Source organism: Leptonotus elevatus, chromosome 19 (assembly GCF_054856555.1).
Source record: "Leptonotus elevatus isolate MCC_2025b chromosome 19, RoL_Lele_1.0, whole genome shotgun sequence".
NCBI lineage: Eukaryota > Metazoa > Chordata > Actinopteri > Syngnathiformes > Syngnathidae > Leptonotus > Leptonotus elevatus.
This window is the reverse complement of record NC_141257.1, coordinates 39,618-57,361: the sequence shown is the minus strand read 5'-3', so window position 1 is coordinate 57,361 and position 17,744 is coordinate 39,618. Positions and strand designations below refer to the sequence as shown.

At 55.2% G+C, this 17,744-nt stretch overlaps 2 protein-coding genes across 6 annotated transcripts; one reads left to right on the top strand and one right to left on the bottom strand.

Moving 5' to 3' along the window:
* The first annotated feature begins 191 nt into the window (after positions 1-191).
* On the top strand, positions 192-5,828 carry lrp12 (low density lipoprotein receptor-related protein 12). The gene is made up of 11 exons (XM_086062320.1): positions 192-748; positions 986-1,042; positions 1,109-1,244; positions 1,326-1,528; positions 1,921-2,168; positions 2,237-2,386; positions 2,475-2,696; positions 2,774-3,040; positions 3,131-3,333; positions 3,412-3,544; positions 4,186-5,828. Exons 1-11 carry the CDS (start codon positions 706-708, stop codon positions 5,104-5,106), a joined length of 2,583 nt encoding a protein of 860 aa, XP_085918446.1. The 5' UTR covers positions 192-705; the 3' UTR covers positions 5,107-5,828.
* Positions 5,829-6,030: 202 nt separating this feature from the next.
* Positions 6,031-17,074, bottom strand: LOC147157266 (regulating synaptic membrane exocytosis protein 2-like). 5 transcript variants are annotated; one of them, XM_086062318.1, is made up of 31 exons: positions 16,624-17,074; positions 15,536-16,551; positions 15,400-15,458; positions 15,197-15,316; positions 14,964-15,063; positions 14,683-14,806; positions 14,560-14,594; positions 14,427-14,482; positions 14,316-14,351; positions 13,260-13,390; positions 13,021-13,192; positions 12,706-12,862; positions 12,414-12,482; positions 12,192-12,336; positions 12,012-12,119; positions 11,805-11,861; positions 11,672-11,728; positions 11,542-11,601; positions 11,196-11,305; positions 10,484-11,035; positions 10,352-10,393; positions 10,211-10,249; positions 9,703-9,725; positions 9,542-9,633; positions 9,356-9,463; positions 8,769-8,944; positions 8,516-8,651; positions 8,326-8,438; positions 8,140-8,241; positions 7,847-7,986; positions 6,031-7,766 (listed from the first exon to the last, which is right to left on the bottom strand). In XM_086062318.1, exons 2-31 carry the CDS (start codon positions 15,549-15,551, stop codon positions 7,575-7,577), a joined length of 3,327 nt encoding a protein of 1,108 aa, XP_085918444.1. In that variant the 5' UTR covers positions 15,552-16,551; positions 16,624-17,074; the 3' UTR covers positions 6,031-7,574. The 5 variants fall into 5 exon arrangements, with proteins under 5 accessions (XP_085918444.1, XP_085918441.1, XP_085918442.1 ...); XM_086062315.1 differs by having other exon boundaries at positions 7,847-8,241; positions 15,536-16,085; positions 16,358-16,551; XM_086062316.1 differs by having other exon boundaries at positions 7,847-8,241; positions 15,197-15,310.
* Between the last annotated feature and the right edge of the window lie 670 nt (positions 17,075-17,744).

The following is a 17,744-nucleotide window of genomic DNA, read 5'->3' as shown; positions in this document are numbered from 1 at the left end:
TATTAGACAAATATATATATATATGTATATATGCTTCGATTTGTATTGCTTAGTGTGAAAGTTACGTTTTAATGTGATAATGTAAAACGCTTTCAAACGTGAAACATGATCGTAATATTTTTTAATTTTATTTAATTTTGTACTTTATTTTTTAGGTTTTCGCGTTTTCCTGTCGCGTGCGTATTGTGACGTCACATGGGAGGCGTGTCTTGTTTGTGGTCGAACAAACAGCGATTGCCGGCAACAAAAGCGCATCTGCGAGCGGCTGTCGTGGTAACAACGGACGCTCGTCGTGTTCCGACAAACTGCTCCGGTCCTGTTGGGCCTCCGCGTCAACGTTGTCGTGGACGAGCGAGTGCTTAGCCGCGTTAGCATGCGATGCTAATCGGCCTCAGTGAGCTTTGTGTACAAGCGTCGTCGCCGACAGGCAGCGTTAGCAAGTGAAGCTAGCTCGCTAGCTCGCTCGCTCGCGACTCGTCTCAGGCCGGAAGACACCAAAATGTCCCAATTCGACAACGTCGATCGACAGAAATGGGGGAGCGTCCTGCTTCGTCGGGCTAGCTAAAGTGAGCGAGCCAAGCCGAGCCCCTTTGTTTCCTCCTTAGCTTAGCTTAGCTTATTTTAGCTTCGCTTCGCCTCGCCAGCATCACCATCGACTGCTGCTAAGCTCATTGTGCTCATTTTTGTGACCTTGGACACGTCGTCATGGACATGACCGTCCCAGGTGTCTTCTTGCTTCTCTTAGCAGGTGAGTTCGCTTCAAGCCAACACCGCCGCCATTGTATTTATGGTTCATTTTTTGCAAGAGTGGGAAACACTTGTCATTCCTTCCTATGGAAGCAATGTTGACCTTAGTATCAATATGGCAAATGATTGGCAAATGATTGGCAAATGATTGGCAAATGATTGGCAAATGATTGGCAAATGATTGGCAAATGAGCACATCTGGCATCCCAGATGGCATCTAACTGCTGCGTTTGTGCAGGATGCGCGGCCGCTTCTCAGAGGAACCCAAACGTTTTGGTGTCGGGGATTTCTGACGGTGAGTGGTCTGATGAGCGCCAAACCCGGGCCACCGGATCCCGTCCTCACCCGGTGTCCCTTTCAGCGTGCGGCGACTCGTCGGAGCTCCTCCGAGCATCCAGCGGGGTCATCGCCAGTCCCGGTTGGCCCTTCCAGTACCCGGCCCGCCTCAACTGCAGCTGGAACATCCGAGGCCGACCCGGAGACAGGGTCACCATCAGGTACGCCGTGGCCTCGCTCGCTCGCTCGCTCGCCGGCGCCTGACGACGGCTCGCTGGAACTTTGTCATTCGCCGTCCGCAGCTTTCAGGACTTTGAGCTGCAGGGATCGCATCGCTGCTCGTCGGACTGGGTGTCCATCAGCAGCTACAAGAACCTGGACGGGCTGCGAGTGTGCGGCTCGTCTCTGCCGTCTCCCTACCTCTCGTCGCAGGACCACGTCTGGATCCACTTCCGCTCCGACGACGCTCTGACGGGGAAAGGCTTCCGGCTGTCCTACGTCACAGGTGAGCTTGGCGGGTGCACGTGGACTCGGCCGCCATCTTGTTTTTGGAAGTCACCCAGTACAAAGATTTGGTACGCGGCGTGACAACAACTCATTGAGAAACTCTGCGTTCGGGTCATGGTGATGTTTTGATGCGTCTGAAAAGCTTGTGAGGTTTTGTTTCTTTTTTGGGTGGCACTTTTGTGTTTGCGAGTGAGAATGTTGACAATTGTTGTCCGCGTTAATTGTGAGCGCAAATTGGCACTCAAATTTGTTTCGGCCGGGTGCAAATAGCAGAAGTTGCCGGTGCAATAATTGCCCTGAACGTCGTCATGCGCAATTGGCCTGTTGGTCAGCCGGCGAATGGCAAGTCCGGGTTCTGCTGCGCTCAGACGTGTGCGCGTGTGGCGACAGGCAAGCCAGATGTTTCCAGCTGCGACGTGGACCAGTTCCACTGCTCCAACGGCAAGTGCGTTCCCGACTGGTGGCGTTGCAACTCCATGGACGAGTGCGGCGACAACTCCGACGAGCGCCAGTGCGCCGACGCGCCGTTCTCCTTCCAGCCCTGCAGCCTCAACCAGTTCCCGTGCTTGTCGCGCTACACGCGCATCTACACCTGCTTGCCTCACAGCCTGCGTTGTGACGGCAGCATCGACTGCCAGGTCAGAGCCACTTTGACTTCACCTTCATGAGGTCGCGGCCTTCGCCTTTGACCTCCCGCTTCTTTCAGGATCTGGGCGACGAGATCGACTGCGAAGTCCCGACGTGCGGGGAACGCTTGCGGAACTTCTACGGCTCCTTCAGCTCGCCAAACTATCCGGACTTTTACCCTCCGGGGAGCAACTGCACCTGGCTGATCGACACCGGCGATCACAGGAAGGTACCGACCGGCGGGCGGACGGAAAGCGAGCGCACCCGGCTCCGGCTCCGACTCCGGCTCCGGCTAACGTCTGGCCTTTGTGCCGCAGGTCATCCTGCGCTTTGCGGATTTCAAGCTGGACGGAACGGGCTACGGGGACTACGTGAAGGTGTACGACGGCCTGGAGGAGAACCCCCGCCGGCTTCTCAGGGTCCTGACGGCCTTCGACTCCAGGGCGCCGGTGGCCGTGGTGTCGTCTTCCGGACAGCTGCGAGTCCATTTCTACGCCGACAAGATCAACGCCGCCAGGGGCTTCAACGTCACCTACCAGGTTCTGCCGGCTGGGCCGGCGTGGCCACGCCTTGCCCGCGACACGCCCTTTATGGCGCCAATGTTTGTGGTCGTCAGGTGGAGGGCTTCTGCCTGCCGTGGGAACTTCCTTGCGGGGCCAACTGGGGCTGCTACACGGAGCAGCAGCGCTGCGACGGCTACTGGCACTGCCCCAACGGCCGCGACGAGTCCAACTGCTCGGCGTGCCAGGAGGACGAGTTCCCCTGTTCCCGAAACGGAGCCTGCTACCCTCGCTCGGACCGCTGCAACTACCAGAACCGCTGCCCCAACGGCTCCGACGAGAAGAACTGCTTGTTCTGTCAGCCCGGAAACTTCCACTGCAAGGTTTGCGAGCCCACACGTGTGTCAAGCGCGCGCGCTACGCCGGCACCCGCCGCCAACGACGGCAAACGTTGCCATCTGCCGTGTCCGCAGAACAACCGTTGCGTGTTTGAGTCGTGGGTGTGCGACGCCCAGGACGACTGCGGCGACGGCAGCGACGAGGAAAGTTGTCCCGTGGTGGTTCCCACCAGGGTGATCACGGCCGCCGTCATCGGCAGCCTGGTGTGCGGCCTGCTGCTGGTCATCGCGCTGGGCTGCACCTGCAAGCTGTACTCGCTGCGCATGTTTGAACGCAGGTGAGCAAACGCCGGCGATGTCACACACGGCAAGCACCGACACGCTCCGTCAGCCGGCGCTCCCTCCGCTTGCCGTAGGTCCTTCGAGACGCACTTGTCCAGGGTGGAGGCGGAGCTGCTGAGGAGGGAAGCCCCGCCCTCCTACGGCCAGCTGATTGCTCAGGGTTTGATTCCGCCTGTGGAGGATTTCCCGGTATGCTCCGGCAGTCAGGTAAGGACTGTGTTTTCGTAGTTTGGGTTGTCCCACTTGAGCAAGTTATTCCACTTTGGTCCATGGGGGGAGGGGGGGGGGGTGGAGCAAGCAATGGCGTTGGTGCGTCCCTGGTACGTCCGCATTGCACGTTGAGCCGTCCACTGAACGTGACTCAAAGGCTTAAATCCAAAATGAAGACACTTGCAAGGAGCATGGAGGAGGGGCCAACCTGACTGACTGAAGTGCGCTCGCTCCACGTGAAAGGCAAAGGCCGCGGTGCCCCGGTTGACAGCGTGCCCGTATTTGGAAGTGCTTCCTGCCAGGAAGTCAAGGTACAAGTCGGTCATGAATTGACACCGGCTCAGTGTTGGAGCGGGAGATCGTGGGTTCAATCCAAGTTGCCTCCCTGCTCGACACAGCATTCAGCTTGCAATTGGGAAGGGGGGGAGGGTTCGATCACCAAATGATTGCCGCTGCTGTTCACTGCTTGCTCACGAGATCTGGTTCAGATGCCGAGAACACGTCTTGGCCCACTTTGGTGCGTGTGACAAGAAAGTCGTGGAAATGTTTCTTTTTGGGTGACGGCAATCTGCGCTTGTCGTAGAGGGCGGCGTGTTGTGCCAGCATGGTGACTTGTTGTTGTTGGTTCCCGCCTTCAGGCTTCGGTTCTGGAGAACCTGCGTCTGGCGGTGCGTTCTCAGCTGGGCTTTACCTCGCTTCGCCTCCCGTCTGCCGGCCGTCACGGCAACCTGTGGCGCAGCCTCTTCAACTTCTCCCGCTCTCGCCAGTCGGGGTCTTTGGCTCTGGTCTCGGCCGACATGGAGGACAGCGGCGGCGCCGCCGGTTCCACTTCAGACCTGCTGTCGCCGGACTCGGATGACACTGACACGGAAAGCGAGAGGGGGCGGGAGCGTGGCGCCGGGGCGGTGGGCGGCCCCGTCGCACCCCTGCCCCAAAAGACTCCGCCCGCCACTTCAGTGGAGGCCCCCGTGTCGTCGACGGCCTCCGCCACCCCCACAAACCCGCCGCCCGGCCCCAGCCGGGTCCCAAACGGTGCCGGCCAGGCCGTGTCCCCGGCTGGCCCGGTCACCGTGGAAACGGCCAATCCGGACAGGGAGCGTCACGGCGAGCCGTCCCAGCTCCGAGCGCCGCGCGCGTCCACCCTGCACCGCCTGACCCAGAATCTGCAGCGCCTGGCCAGGAACCTGATGACAAGCGGTCGCGGCCAGCATAACCAGACTTGGACCAACCACAGTCCGCTACGCCAGCTCGATACAGGAAGGGGCGGGGCGGAGTCTAGCGAGCGGCGAGGGAGCGCAGACGAAGACGAAGATGTGGAGCTTTTGATCCCGGATTCGGATTCGTCCTCGTCATTTGGCGACGTTCGCCAGCCGCTCCTGGACCCGCGGCCCACGCGCCCGTCACCGCCGCGGCATCAGGGCGTGAGCGGCGCGCGGGCGGGCTGGGACGGACCTTGCGAACACTGCGGCAAAGTTCACACGGCTCAGATTCCCGACACGTGTCTGGAGGGCGGAGGCAAGACGGAGAGCAGCGACGACGAGCTGCTTCAACTATGCTAACGGGCTAAAGGCTAACGTGACAACGCTGGGGACTGCAGCCGGGCCGTCACGACTAGTCCGTTAACATCGCTAGCGGCAGGGGGGATCCGTTGCGAGCTTGTGTCCAAATTCGCAAGCCGGGTCCTCCGAAGGCCGAATTTGCCGGCTGCGTGACGTCACTGCCGGTGCCGCTCGACAACACGCACGTTCTTACACACGAATGAACTGCCGGTCAATGCGCTGCCGACAAGTAGTGTTTGTTGACAATCCGTTCGTGCTGCCGCGTCGCGCCGGGAGTGACGGCACGCAGCCGGCAAATTCATGTCACAGACCCGCTTCCTTGTGTTGATGGCTCCTCCCCCTCTGGAAGTGTGACTAATTCTGTTGTTCTCCTGGGACCCTTGCAGCAAAAAGCGCACTTTAGCCTTGATGCCGCGGGGGGGCGGGGGCGCGATGGATGCATTTGCGTGGGAAGCTGTCCTCGCCTCCCAACATTTGAACCGGCGTGGATCCTCGTGCTCGAGCAACAAGACGTCACGCAAATGCCGTCATGAAAAAGGATCCTTGACGTTATGCTAATGACCCATCAGTATTTTTATTTTTTTTATTTTGTGTTCCCACTTTTGGTACCTCGGCTATTTATTGTTGGCGTTCTTGGAATTGTGGTGTTTTCTCAGCTGCATGATTGTTTGATGTTTTCTCCTTTGATATTTCAAACGGAACTATTAAAACTTTGAAATGGTTCCCTTGCTTGTATTTCTTGTTGATGAGGGAACGTCAAGTGCGTGAACCTTGCAAGGGAACGGCCGTTGCAGTTGCGGCAAATGGACCAAGTAAGACGCGGTCAGAACTGACTTGAGCAAAAAAGATTAGAGACGGCTGGCGGAAGATCGTCGCTAAATAAGGCACAGAATTTATGCAATAAACCACGAAGGAATTCCGAGCTGTGGATTCAATTGGATTTTTATTTAGGATTCAATGCAAAAATGAAGCAATTCCTTGAAATTAAAAAGATGGGCAAAACCCTTTCCGTGCATTTGACCGGTAGCACGAAATCCAATTGTTGCGACGCCAAGATTTCATTTTCCAGCCTGCAAATGAAAGCGAGGCATTCTTCAAAGCGATCGTGGTTTACGATACTAAACATTATTAATAGTGCGAAAGTCCATTGAAGAAATTCCGGCACCGCAAGAAGACGTGTGGGAAGCGGGTCCTCATCCAAATCCGGCTCGGTTGGTCGGAGCGGCTACCTCCATGGCGGCAACTTCAAGGTGATGGTCCTCCCCGGATCGCATCCCGCTCAACCAGCGCAGAACCCGTGATGCACAGAAGCCGTGATGCAGTGTCCAAATCGGTCCCGAACACACAAGTCCGTCTCCGGGTCGTGGAGACGGGAGGCAAAGAAAGCAGCGGCAGTCGCCAGGTACACATCGTTCCGCCAAAGGAGTCTTAAGACGCCATTGAAACCGTCCTACAGAGGTACCGTCTCTGACCCGAACATATGCTACTATTAAATCGACAAGATAAGAGAAAATGCTGCAGCATTTTGTAGTAACTGCAGACTTTTACGAGTAACGCGTGAATGATGTTGAGTTATGCATTTAACACCCCCAAAAAGGTGAAATCACTGAAAACAAAGGTGAAATAATTGAAGCCATCTTTTGCTCTGGTGACTTTTTTTTTGCATCCTCTTGACATTCTTACCTCTGGGAAGTCCTTAAAGACGGTTGGAAAAGCCTTTCAGGTGACAACCTTTTGAAGCTCATTGAGAGAATGCCAAGAATGTGCAAAAAAGTCCTCCGCGAAAAGGGGGCCTATTTAGTTGTGCATTTATGGCAACGTCTTTGGGGTGAAGTCGATAACTCCAAATGTGTTGTCGTCGTGGTTTGATTCCTTCAGCGAAAATGTACGTAGACCTGAAAATAAAGCTCGTGTTGAATGAGGCGCGTCCAAACCTTTGGCCTGTACTGTCTATTTGACAACACGTAAACGCGTAACACGAGGTGCGACAGCGTGCCGCCATCTCCCGGCACGAAAATCGACGAACTACTCAACTGTATGAAATGCTTACGAAACGAGATCGATCCATAAATGAAGCAAAATTGCCAGAAGGCAAGTTTGCTGGAGTTCGAAATGTGTTTTGAGGACCGAAACAAAAAGCATTTGATCACGATCCGCCATTTTGGTTATTTACATTGGCCTCAAAGGCTTTCATGTCGGAACTTGGAAAAGCCAACTGGGATAACTGTCCGACGTCCGACTGTCCGACGTCCGACCGTCCTCCAATGCAGCGTCAGTCCTTAATGTCTAAACGTGTGCATTTGAAACATTGGAGAAGTGGAGACAGCACGCCTTCTTTTCTCTGCAGCTGAGGAGGCGCTTGTTAGTTTGCGCTACGGCGCGCCGCCGCCCTCCGTCTCCACGTTGGTAAGCGGGGCCAAAGCGGGCGGGGTCCACCAGGGACGCGGCGGAAAACGGTTTGAACCATTCTACGGCGCGCCGCCGCACTCCGTCTCTTTATTGGTAAGCGGCGCCAAAGCGGGGTCCACCAGCGACGTGGCAGGAAACAGTTTAAACCAGCCAATCACCATGACGGACAGGTCCAAGTCGTCCAGTAGAACCTGAGCGGCGCCCATGAAGGATTTATGGTCCATCTTGCCGTAATCGCCCCACACGATGATCTGAGCATTTGGGCCGTCGCGCGCGGCGTTATTTGCCAATCGCCAATGTTTTAGCGCACGTGCACGTTTGACAACCTTACCTGCAGAACTTTGCCTTCCGGGTTCTCTTCAAACTGCAACTGCTGCTGATAAAGAGGATCCAGCGTTTTCCTAGCCAGGCGAGTTCTCCGCTTCAACAAACATTTGCCGTTATCCATCAGGTAGACCTTCACATACGCAGCTGGGCCGCAACAGGGCAACTTGTCACAACTCCAGCCGCAACGGGGGCAACTTGTCACAACTCCAGCCGCAACGACCCTCTCGAAAGCTTCATTGTGCTCTCGAGAGCTTCTCTGAGCTGATCTGGATCCTTCGCACGCTGCGAGGGACTTACCTGGCGTGTTCTTGTTGCCTTGTTTACCCACAAGCCCCCTGGCCCGGATCACCTCCACATCGAGGCGCTCCTTCCTGTAGACCATTCCGATCTGGATGTCGCCTGAGCAGCGGAGCAGCACAATGGCATTCGTTGGGCGTTAGGCCGACTTGGCCGTTATGCAGACATTTTGTGATTGGCGAGTACCCATCGCAGGCGTGGCCAATGTCTGCCTCCCAGCCAGCTGGGCGGGGCCTAACCCGTCGAGGAAGCAGGTGAAGTGTTTGTCTGTGGCCAACTTGACTCCCGGGAAGATCAAACTGAAACGCAAAAGACAACATGACAGCAGTCCGCCCGATCCAATCCGACATGACGCCGCGACCGGGACGAGTCGTACGCGCCGGGCTGCGGGTCCTCTGCGTCGGGATCGCGGCTCGGCTGTCGGGTGAAGCGAGACTTAAATTCCACGGCCAGTCCGGTTTCCACGCTCCGTTGAACGGGAAGTCTCACCACCTTCTTCTTCTTCTCTTCCTCTGCAGACCAGAGAGAACGTCAGCAGTCTGCTCCGGCGTCTTTGACGATGACAAAGGTCTCGTCCCGGTTCTGCTTGATTTCCACTTCTCATTGCCGGGAAGTAGGGCGGGACTCACCCTCCGGATTGAGTTGCGAGGCGCTTTGGCTCTTCTTTCCCAGTCCCACCATTCCCATCACGCGGGCCCCCAAACTGGATCGCCGCTTCTTGTCGTCGTCGTCGTCGTCGTTACGGCTCAGAGAACAAATGTCGCCGCCCACGCTGGCGGACTTGGCGGCTGGTGCGGTGGCTACCCTGCGGGGGTGCACGGCATTTCCAAATGAGAGATCGCAGGGACAAACTGATGACAAGTGCAGTGGATTTGCCGCCTTCCTGAGTTTAGATTTCCTTTGGTTTTTTTGTTGTGCATGTTTATTACATGTGGATGTTTTGGATATTTGATTTGTAAATCATGATTTCGTTTGTTCAAAGCCGTTTGGCTGGCACTGTCAAAAAGTCATTGCCCCCCGTGCCAAATAAGAACCCGCGCCGCCCTTTGCAGCAATAACTTGGCCCAAGCCGCTTCTGAGTTTGTGAGCATCGCGGTGGAAGAATTTTGCCTCACTTTTCCTTTTCCAGCTTGAATTGTCCATCGAAGGCTACACATCAGCAGACCAGAGTCCTTCGATGGGGCGGGGCGGGGCGGGGCGTTGCTCCATCACTTACTTGGATGACTCGGCCTCCTCCTCCTCTCCTTCCTCCATCGAATGGCTGGTCTGCAGGGTGGTCTTTTTTGCCGAGTCCTCCGACGTGGCCTCCAGACCCTCCGCCTGACTACATCCGGCAATCAGAGAACACTTTGAGAAGGTCCACGGGACACGCCGGCAGCGGTCAAAACGGCAGTGCGGTCACCTGACACTTTGGAGGTTGTCGAGGACGACCGACTCGGCCGACAAGTCGCTCAAGTTGCTCAACGACGACTTGGACGACGGGTTGTCCCGCGTCTGCGCGCCGCCAACGCCGTAAGTCAATCACGTCAGCCGTCAATGATGTTGTCTGCGATGCGTGCTCACCTTTTCTGGTTCCTTCGTCACACCTGCAGAGACACCGGGACCAAGAATACGCAAAGGTCCATCACGTGACCCGCTCTGACATCACACTCAGACGGAGGGTCAAGATGCACGGCTGGGATCAACCCTCTCGCATTCAGTTGCAGCAAAAAGTATGCGAACTTCCATTAATGCTTAAGAGTCACAAACACGTGCTAATATCAGCATTTCGAACGGTCGCTCTTCTGCGCGAGGCACATCGGGCAACCCTTGTTGAGAGTAGAGAAGACGCAGGTGTTTTTTGATCAGGCGGGATGCGGCCAATCGGTTCACATTGATCGGACTCCGGCTTGGCTGACTGGAGTTGTTGTCGCACAAGTGGCTAGCCCGGGCTTTGCGCCGTGCAATGTGAATGTTGTGACTCAGATCACATTTGATGAGCGACCTCTGAAAGAATCGGCCTCGGCTCGTTCACATACTTTTGGCTTTTGCTTTTGTTTTGCAACTCATGGTGCTCAAGATGCCGACGTACCGTTTGCCGCTTTGGTCTGCTGGTCCTCCCACGTGACCTCTGCGCCGCAGCGTGACAATGACAAAGACCAAAGACACAGACCACAAGTTGGATGCAGGCTTGATGGGCCAGCTCACGTGACGGCGTTGCGCAATCTCTGACCTTTCCTGCTGCCTCCGGGCGTGGCCGAACGTCTCTCCGCCTCTGACGCATGTCGTGACATGGTGCGTTGACATACAAGTTAAGTGACGTAAACGCAACGACCACAATCGTTAACAATCCTTAAGCACGCACCTGGAGTCTGAGGCGGCGCAGCTGGAGCACAGCTTGCTGCTGCAGGTGGAGGTGCAGGTGGAGGTGCAACTTGAGGACACGTGGAGGGGGCGGGGGCAGAATCTTGATCGGGAGTTGTCAAGGGAGGAGGAGGAGGAGCTTGATCAGGAATTCTCAAGGGAGGGGGAGGAGCTTGATCAGGAATTCTCAAGGGAGGGGGAGGAGCTTGATGACAAGTGGAGGGCGGAGAAGTTGTGATGGGTGGGGGTGGAGCTTGATGGGCGGTTGATAAGGGTGGGGGAGAAGCTTGATGAGATTCGGCAGGGGGAGGGGCAGGAGCTGCGTTTGGTGGAGGAGTAGGAGATGACAAGGCTTGACCGTTGGCCGCCTCAATGGTCAAAGTCGGCTGCTGGAAGGATGGCGCTCCTGTGGGAGGCGGAGCTTGTATTCTAATGAGCGGAGGGCACTGATGGTTGCCAGTGGGAGGAGCCTGTCTGTGCAGGGGGGTAGGGGAGAGGTGAGTGGCTGGAGCTCCAGCACCAGTTGCTGCTCCTTTAGTGGGCGTGGCCCAAACTGATGGACAGCAGGTTGAGAGAAGACCCAACAAGGTCAATTGAAAAGACACGTCAAAGGCAAAGACACACTGCGGTGTGCTGATTAGTGCTCAGAGAAGAAGGCGAAGGAGAAAGCACTATGAGGTGGCGCTACGATTTGGATCTCCTGCCTGTCTTACATGTGTCCGGAGCACCTTTGGGCGGGACAGTGGGCAACCGGCGTCCTCGGCGAGTGCACTCGGGGCTTCCGATAGGACTCATGTGGAGCGAGCCGTCATGCCGGCCGACCCTGTCGGAAGAACACAATGAGATGGACAGGATACTTTCAAAAGATGACTCGGCACCAGACTGACTGTGGACGTGTTTGTCTCGCAGTCACTTTGTCAACAACAATCATGGTGGATGTGGTCTTTGTGGTTTTGAAACTCAGCAGAAAACCAAAGTGATCCAATGGTTCTCTCATCTCGTTTAGTCTCTTCACCTAGTTGAAGGAGGACCAGTGACAGGACAATCGGACTTTGTTACCTCAGAAGCTCCTCGTCGAAGGGTTCTCCTTCCCAAGGTAAATCTGGGATGAAGTTCTGGCTGAAAAGCAGAAGAAGAGCTCAGGATGTTTGAACCTCAAGACGGACCCCAAAAGAATCTCCAAACTCACCTGAAGTCCTCAACGCTCCCGTTTGGCCAAGAAGTGTTGCACAGTCTTCCAGAGGAACTACGAACAAACACAGATGAAGAGCTCCTTGTTTTTGCATTCGCATTAGAGAGCATTCGTGCAGTGTTAGCAGTACCAGTCATGGGAATCAAGAGAGATGGCCCCGGACCTCCTCCTCCTCCTCAATGAGCTCCTGGACACATGGGCCATGTTAATCAACATGAGCAACTTCAAGATGGCCGACAGCTGCATTTCGTCTTTCACAGCTAAGAAGGACCCGCTGGGGTCGAAGCAGAAGGTGAAGTTGAAGATTTTGCACCCGTGGTCGCAGTATTTTGCTTACGTGTCCAGGCTGCCGTGACGCCCGACATCAGAATGCGCTCGAGTGATCTTGGAGCCCCGTAGCAGCCGCACGGCGTCGTCGCGGTACAGCGGGTAAAGCGGGTTTGCACTGCAGGCCCGGTGGAACATTTCAGTGACGAGTCAGGGGTGGGCCGGGCCATCGCAGACGGCACAAATCTACCTGTGAATTGGCGACAAGCACCTCGGCGGGACCGGATCGCACCTCCCCGGCATCGGGTCACACCGAGAACCGGGACAAGACGATGGCCTGGGCTCGCCCAGAGAGTGGGCCGAGCTGTAGAGGTGTCGGCCGTTCTGCAGCGAGTCTGACGATAAAAAGGGAAGCGTCGCCACGGGATGCGTAGTCACGTGGAGGTGACGCATGATGGCATTCGGAGGTCACCTGATATTACGCCGATGCCGTCCTCGCAATCGTAATCGGAGAAGTCTCCATCGCTGAACCGATGAGAACCTGCAGACACGTCAAGGGAAAGTGGACAGCATCTCATGGCCTGACGTTCTTGAAGAAGGTTCTTGGAATTCCCATTCGTCGCCATTGACGGCTATAGACGTCAACTCTCCATTTTTACAGTGAGTCAAGTCGTACGCGAGAATCCTCATTCAGTTGTTTGACACGAGCAGCTCGATGTGTGACCTTGTGACCCCCACAGCCCTTCGAGCGTCGGCATACTCACAATGCAGCCTCCTGGCAGCGGGTCCAGGCTGCAGTACTCTCCTCTGATGGCACGGCGACGTGTTGACTCGCGGCAGAGAGGCAACATTGTTCCTGTGAAGTTTGAACCAGTGCGGCTGATCGTCCATCAGCGCGGTCTTCTCCAGCCCGATCGCAACCTGGACAAGCGCAACACCCAAACGGGCTTCTTTACGGTCCTCTTCCGCCTCCATTGCTTCACTTTCACCTCACTTGTTCGCGAGAGGACATTGACTGTCCTTGTGAAGGGAAGCACGGCAAAGTTGCGCCGGTTCCCGGATACGTCGCCGGTTCTCACCTCCCCAAGGAACTGAGACTCGTCCTCGGCAACTCCCGCCTGATCCCAGACAGTCAACTCCAACGCGCGCTCTCGGAATTCTCCTTCGTGGACCGGGGAGTACATGAAGGTCTGGTTCCACCGAGGTTCTGCCAACTTTTTCACGGTCTTTGTCCTCCGCTTACTCTTCCCGCTGAAGAGACAAGTGAGTTCTCGATGACCGCCGAGCACTTTGCATTGACGACATTCAGATTGCTCACCTTCTGTCGGGAAGTAAGTAGATTTCAACATAAAGGTTTCGGGGCCGTCCGTCCACTCGAACGGGAAGTTCTTTAGCTCCGAGGACGGTGACCATCAGCTGATGGCCAACTTGATCGTACCACAGCTTCACCTTTGAGGAAAACGCAGAAGGCGCACGGAGCATGTGGACGAATGCTCGGCGTGCCGTAATCACGCGCAATTCAACACGTTTATCAGTGAATAAGGAAGACAACTTGTGGTCACGACTGCTCAACTGTTTGCCACAATGACGACTAATGCGCGCCCACCTCTAATCACGACAAGCCACACGGGCAACGCTAAGCTGGCCGCTGGTCGGTCGTGCTGTGGGAAGGCAGCTACCCTCCTTCCTTCCTTCCATTCCTTCCTTCCATTCCATTCCATTCCATTCCATTATATTCCATTCCTCCCTCCCTTCCTTCCTTCCTTCCTTCCTTCCTTCCTTCCTTCCTTCCATTCCATTCCATTCCATTCCTTCCTTCCTTCCATTCCTTCCTTCCATTCCTTCCTTCCATTCCATTCCATTCCATTCCTCCCTTCCTTCCTTCCTTCCTTCCTTCCTTCCATTCCTTCCTTCCATTCCATTCCATTCCATTCCATTCCATTCCATTCCTCCCTTCCTTCCTTCCTTCCTTCCTTCCTTCCCTCCCTTCCTTCCTTCCATTCCTTCCTTCCATTCCATTCCATTCCATTCCTTCCTTCCTTCCTTCCTTCCTTCCTTCCTTCCTTCCTTCCATTCCTTCCTTCCATTCCATTCCATTCCATTCCTCCCTCCCTTCCTTCCCTCCCTTCCTTCCTTCCATTCCTTCCTTCCATTCCATTCCATTCCTCCCTCCCTTCCTTCCTTCCTTCCTTCCCCCCGTACAAACGTCCTGGAAGCGCATCTCACGTTTGCCCAGAGACGCCTTTTGAAACAATGTGACATGTTCTTTCGCAGTGAGATTCCGCTAATTGGTGGCCAGGGGCGGAGCTCCAACTCAGCACATTCCTAAAACCTAAAACCCAAAGCTAGTCCAGGCCACAGTTGTCTGACTCACCTGAAGTCTGGGAAGCAAAACGTGCTTGCTGCCCGTCTGTAAGAACAATGAGAAACTGCTTTCAGCTGATTGGCCAATAGGAAGATGACGTTGCACGTCATGGAAATTTACCAAGACCGGTCCTTGCATAGCGTTTGGGCTTATGGGAGAGTCAAAGGAAGTGGAACCTGTTGAAATGAGACAACATTTGACTGTGTCTGGCTAGTAAGTCCAAATCAAACATGTGACTGGCTCATCGACTCACTGGAGACCAGCTGCCGATGGGAGGAGTCTGCAGCCCTGGAAAGCAACTCACAGTCAGGCGACGGACGCCAGGCGACGGACGCCAGTCGGCGGCGTGCCCCGACTTCGGAGAGCACCGGCTCACCTGATTGGTCGCGACACCAATAGCTCCACTTGCGGCTCCGACTTCGACTCCAGGATGATGTTGTAAACGTCGTTGAAGGTGGCTCCTTGGAGAACGTGACCGTTCCACTCCACAACCTGGTCACCTAAACCGCGGCAACAGCAGAACAGCACGTCCTGTTACTGGAAGCCGGAAGAAAGGGCCAACCTAGTTTGGCATGACGGCTGGAAATCCGACCATCCTGGTTTTAGCATGAAAACTGGGCGCTAGCGTAGCAAGGTCAAATGTTTATGTTGACAGACCTGCTCTCAGGTGTCCCACAATGTCTGCCAGACTCCCTCGCTTCACTTTAGTGATGAACGCGCACAGATGACCAGAATCCGTCATTTTGCCGCCAACCACCTGCAAGGTCAAACGATATCGCTCACATCAAAAAGTCAAACGGGTTGAACGGATGGAGGGATGAGGAGGGAGGGTTGAAGATGGATGAAAGGATGCAGTGAGGAACAGATGGAGGGATGAGACGAGGACAAGCCTTGAGTCCCAGCAGCGCGCTGGTGTCCGCGTGAATGGATCCGTCCTTCATGGTCTTGTTGAGCAAAATTCGGCCAATCAAATGCTCGCCATCCGTGGACGGTTGCCATGACACCTGTTGCTGAAGGGTCAGAGACTGAATTTGCGGCCGCCGAGCCACAGCGGACATCGGTGACAGCAGCTTGCGTTGGAGGCGGGGCTTACCGTGGGCAAGGCGGTGGGTTCCCTGCGGTCCCACCAATGGCTGCGCTCCATATCGTTCCCTAGCGACAAAGGAAAGGTGAAGGGTCAGACACGTTGTCACGCATTCATCACTGATGTCACGTCATGCCGCACTCACTCAAAAATGAACGCATGAAGAAGAGAATGCGTGAAAGTAGCAAAAAGATGACACGATGATGTCACGTGACGTCATCTGCACCAGCACTCGCGGTTTCGCCCGTTAGCCTTCATTTCTCCGCGATGGGATTGGTCAAAGCGCAAAACTCAAGCGGCTCAAAGTTGTCAAGACGGCGACGGCGTCATGGCCTCGGCCCTGAACTTTTTCCAGGTCCTTCCCTTCGGATGCCAAATGGCAGCAATCGGCGGAAGACTGGCAGGTCGGCGGCCATGTTGTTTCTATTCTGGCGTCTCCATGGTGATCCGCAGGCTCACCGGCCGGCTAATCCAACCCCCCCCCCTCTCTTAATCCAATTAAATGCGAGATGCTGCGCTTGTCGTCAGGGGCACGAGACTCCTCGGCTTTCACTTCTCGGAGCGTCCGCGGACTTTTACGGTCTCAGTGGCGAGATTCAGCAGCGCCTTCTCCTCCTCCCCTTAGCCGGCGTCTCGCCCGAGTCGCGGGAAGCCCAGATGGAGTCGTGAGCCAAGCGTGCCGCGCTCTCCTTGGCCTGAGAGGAAAGATCCCGGATCAGCGCTCGTAATCCGCTCGCGGGCTTGTGGTCCAATCGCAGCGAGACGACGCAAATGGTCACGTGACGCTTGATTTCCTTTCGCCGCCATCCTGACCACAACAAACCCACCTGACCCACATGCTCACATTCTGCCGCTTTGTCTGTTGGCAGCGTCTTGCTTGTTTTCTCTCATGATTAGCATGTAGCCACCTAGCTGGCTTTCTCTCATGACTAGCGTGCCACGCAGCCGCAAGTTCGTCGCCACTCACTGTCCGCCTCGTCGCTGCCGTTCTCAAACGTGCGGTCAGAAGGTCGTCCTCCGAACTGCTGAAGATACCGATGGCGAGCACCTTTCCTGGCCTGCGGGTGACACTGCCATTGGTTGATTGCCCCCTGTGGGCGGGGCTCCAGCAAAGTTGTTTATGAGAGACAGGACGTCACGGAGGGGAGCGAGACCTCCGACCTACGAGCACAAACGGTCGTCAGTGCCAAAAAGTCAGGCCCCGCCGGCCTACCGCGCAGGTTGTCGTCTCACCGGGCCTTGGCGTCAGCAGGCTCAGGTGGTCTCGCGTCGCCAAGTTGACTTGAAAGGCATGCTTCTGTTGCCAGGCAACCACAAGCATGGGTCAGCGTGAGGACGTCGCCGTCTGTAAGCGTTCCCATTGGTCTCCTGCTAACCTGCAGAGCGGCGACACGCCCTCTCTCCCACCCTCACAAAGCTCCGCCTCCTGTCAGACACACAGAGCACCAATGAGTTGAATTTTCCCCCCGCAATTAACATTTTTTAACCATTATTTAACCAGGAAAATCCCATTGAAATCCGCAGATCTCTTTTTCAAGTCCTTGACCCAGTCTAACCCCGGCCGGGCCCACTTTCTATCGTGGCTCTTCTTCCATGTGAAGCGCTCCAGAAGGGAAGTGTAACTGTTGTCATTTTAGCTTCATGAGGTCCTGGCTGACGGCTGCAAAGACCCGTGAAACGATTTGAAGTCCTCAGGAACCCCACATGAGGCACAATCAGCATATTTGCGGCTTAATATTTGCGGCTTAATATTTGCAGCTTAATATTTGCAGCTTAATACTGACGCCGCCTCCGGACAACTTGCCAACACTTGCGACAACGTGAAAGCGATCCACACGGGGGCGTCAGCGAGCTCCCATCCGTCACGCGGGTTTGTTGCTGCTGTGCTACCCAACATGCATTGCAATTTTGTCTTGTGTTAGCATTAGCTACATTTAGCAGCTCTAAGCTCTTGTGAGCTGCAGGATCTGAAAAGCTGTTAATCCTATTAAAGCGTGCGTGTCGTTGGTGATGTTTTCTGGTCTTGTGTGAAAAAGAGCACGCTTGGTCATGTGACAGCACAGCCATAAAAGGATTATTCTTGCTTCCATGACAACTTTGTGTCTTTGGGGCTTGATGTCCACCCTGCTTCCTTTTCAGCACTGGACTTTCATGGCTCACAGCATTTGAAATGGAATGAAGATGGATCATTTTTGGCTCATTAGTTTATCAATGGAAAATGGCTTCCCTTTCCACCCACATTCATTTTGCATTTGATGAAAATGACAAGTTGAATGCCTTAGTAGCTACTCGATCATAATCGGTGTTTATTTGTAGCCTTTGCCAGCTGGCTTCGGGCAGTAGGCGGGGTACAC